This window comes from Scleropages formosus, chromosome 16 (genome assembly GCF_900964775.1).
Source record: "Scleropages formosus chromosome 16, fSclFor1.1, whole genome shotgun sequence".
Taxonomy (NCBI): Eukaryota; Metazoa; Chordata; class Actinopteri; order Osteoglossiformes; family Osteoglossidae; genus Scleropages; species Scleropages formosus.
Genome location: NC_041821.1, coordinates 4,981,426 through 4,984,636, shown reverse-complemented (window position 1 = coordinate 4,984,636; position 3,211 = coordinate 4,981,426). Strand labels below are relative to the sequence as shown.

Here is a 3,211-nt window from a genome sequence, read left to right as displayed (position 1 = left end):
CCTACATTCAGATTGAAATAAAAAGCTCCCATTGTGTGTATACAGTACCTTCACGTGGAAAATAAAAATCCAAATGAATTATGCAATCCCTAAAAAGTGATAGAAATTTGGAAGCAATAGTTTCTAATGATGGGGGGGCACGGTGGCACAGTGGGTTGGACCGGGTCCTGCTCTAGGGTGGGTCTGGGGTTCAAGTCCCGCTCGGGGTGCCTTGCAACGGACTGGCATCCCGTCCTGGGTGTGTCCCCTCCCCCTCCAGCCTCACGCCCTGTGTTGCCCCAGGTTAGGCTCCGGCTCCCCGCGACCCCGTATGGGACAAGCGGTTCAGATGATGTGTGTGTGAGTTTCTAATGATGACTTTTTAACGCTTAACAGAACCAGAAATAAATGTCCTGAGAAAATGATCATTTGAAAATGATGCTCTTTTTTATTTCACGCAATTCAATTAGGAGAAATTTCAAGAAAATTTGGAGCTCACGGAGAGCTCATCAGTGGCTGTCGCTGTCACTAGAGGTGATGATTACCATTAACCGTGCCAGCCTGTCTCTGGGGCCTCATCCTGACTCTCGGGCCTCCTCCTCCTTCGCTGCGCAGTCCAAAACTCATGGACTATCACAGTGCTGGGGTTTTGGGTTCACCTGCTCCTGCTGGACCTGTCCAGAGAGGTCAGTCGATGGGTCGGCCGCCGATGGGATTCCCAGACATCGGAATGGAAGGGAGATAGAGAGCGGGATCGAGAGCTAGACCGAGATCTCCTACTGCTCCTTCTCCATCTCACGCCTGTGAGACTGGGGGCCTGTACGTGTTGCTCTTTGCAGTCCGAAGACAGCTCAGTGTCCTCTGGCATCCACTCAGCTGTGGGCTCCACAAAGCCCTCAGTGAAGCAGTCCTCTTCCTCAGTGGAGATGCCCTCTCCGTGATCCAACTCTGACTCGATGTCACAGAGGGGCGGCACTCCATTGTCCGTCATAGCCAAAGGAGAAGGACTGGGGGTGTCATCATCCCACAGTAAGAGGCTTCCAGCATCATCGTCCTCGCTCATCCACCACACCAACGGGGTGCTGGAGTCATCATCTTCCATGGGGTCCACAAACACCACAAATACATGCTCCCCCTGTGAATGGAAGATCCAGTTAATTAATCGCCTACACAGCGGACATTTACCTTGGATATCAGTCCACTTCTGGATGCAGGGGAAGCAAAATGTATGTGGGCAGCAGTCCAGGTCAGCAATGTCATTAATGCAGTCCAAGCAAATGGGGCATTTTGAATCTGGAGACTCCTCAGCTGCCATCACTGCATTCGTCACCGCCATGACCTTCAGGAAGGTCAAAAATAAAAAAATAAGAGAAGCTGTCAGCAGAATCGTTCGCCCCATCACACGCGAGAACTGCTGTGTTTCTGTGCAGCCTCTTCTTACTTTTAGCAACGAATATAACTGTATTTCAAAAATGTGTGTGGAAGAAAACATGATCACCCAGCCTGTGTGTATGTGGACATCTATTTATGATATGCATGTAACTCGTATATAATACATTAGTTAATACCCTCATCTTAAACTTGATCTACCTGCAAAATTAAATGCACCACAAGTGTAACAAATAAGTACAACACTTATAAATGTACTAAATATAGGGGGAAAATGAAGCATCAATACTAAATCATGCTTATTATAATTAATCATATTAATTTGCTTTTTATCATATTTGTCTAAAACATTGTTTTAAATCCAACAAATTAGATACAGGAGGTAATTCGTGCTGCATAGCACATTTACTTTTTGTAGTTGTTAAATATCATTACAAGGTTTGATTGTTATATTATTGTATTAATTGTCTTGCGGTGATAAAGCGTGGTAGTAAAGTACAGTGGTCTTGCCTGTCAAGGAAGATTCGACGACTCAGACTCAGCTAATGTAAACAAAACAAAAAGTCTTTAATGAGAAATTTCCCTGATTTTAACCCAGAAATGGGTCTGGAGGCTGCTGTCCTCAAAGTGGGTGCCACAATAATGGCTTCGAATGTGGAGTTTGAACTGAACTGTACAAATAAATGAGTAATTCATTATCCAGTTTATTCTGACTCAAGGTTGTTATGACAACCAAACACAAACATGTGACTTCATGGCCTGAAAACAATAATTGCAATTTCGAGAAATAATAACTCTGAAAAGATAATAAGCTGTCATGACAACCAAATAACAATCACATGACTTTACAAGGACATAGCTGGGAAGAAACTGCTGTCCCCCAGTGTCGCCCCCACGGTACAGTGTTGCGACCCACAGCAGTGTGTCTGGGCTGGACAATAACCGGGCATGAGGCGGAATAGGTTAGCCTTAAGAATTTATTATTGTTGCAGCCCATGTTTGAAAAACGAAGAAAAAAAATCTGTTAGCCAAAATAAGTAACTGAAAGGTAGTGGAATTTTCGCTCCACAACAGAAAAATATAGTTTGAGGACTGATGGGCTTTTTTTTTGCCTAGTGTGAAAAGCGAAAGGAACATTTTGGACAGACGAGTGGCTCTCGCTGTCAGTGTCAGTGATGCTGTTGCAGTTAATGACAATGATGTCGATGCTGACTGCAGGCAGTGGGCTACCAGTTCCATTAGGTAACCAGCTAGACGACTAGTTAAGTTGCTCCCTAGTACAGAAATTCAATGCCTTTACTAGCTGCCTATCTCTCCGTAATCTGGCAGATTCTTCTGGGCTCGTGGCAACACATGCAAAAAGGCACTAAAAGTTACTGAGTGTTGATCTAAAGCCATTCCCCTTAGAGCTTTATATTTCAATGAATTAAATTGTCATTAGGGGGGTGCAGTGGCGCAGTTGGTTGGACCACAGTCCTGCTGTCCGGTGGGTCTGGGGTTCGAGTCCCACTTGGGGTGCCTTGTGACGGACTGGCGTCCCGTCCTGGGTGTGTCCCCTCCCCCTCCGGCCTTACGCCCTGTGTTACCGGGTTGGCTCCGGTTCCCCGTGACCCCGTATGGGACACGCGGTTCTGAAAATGTGTGTGTGTGTGTGTAAATTGTCATTAGAGATTTTTTTGTGGCTTTTGCACCATGGGTGTTCTTCCAGCAATCCTCTTCATGATGCCCACTGACAGATTTTGTTATTCTTCATTGTCAAGGAATTTAGTTATTTACCCAGTTGGATATTTTTAATCGAGCAAGTCAGGGTAAAGCTTGCGCCTGGGTACTACAGCTGGGATTC

The 3,211-nt window shown here is 45.5% G+C and overlaps 1 protein-coding gene across 1 annotated transcript; it reads right to left on the bottom strand.

The window, feature by feature from the left end:
• Positions 1-372: 372 nt before the first annotated feature.
• Positions 373-2,035, bottom strand: LOC108924451 (E3 ubiquitin-protein ligase Topors-like). Its single transcript, XM_018735784.1, has 2 exons — positions 1,879-2,035; positions 373-1,318 (listed from the first exon to the last, which is right to left on the bottom strand). The coding sequence occupies exon 2, from the start codon at positions 1,313-1,315 to the stop codon at positions 635-637; it is 681 nt and encodes a 226-aa protein (XP_018591300.1). The 5' UTR covers positions 1,316-1,318; positions 1,879-2,035; the 3' UTR covers positions 373-634.
• Between the last annotated feature and the right edge of the window lie 1,176 nt (positions 2,036-3,211).

Excerpts from the sequence above, each read along its gene's own strand:
- LOC108924451 (XM_018735784.1), bottom strand. The coding sequence starts at position 1,315 with ATGGCGGTGACGAATGCAGTGATGGCAGCTGAGGAGTCTCCAGATTCA.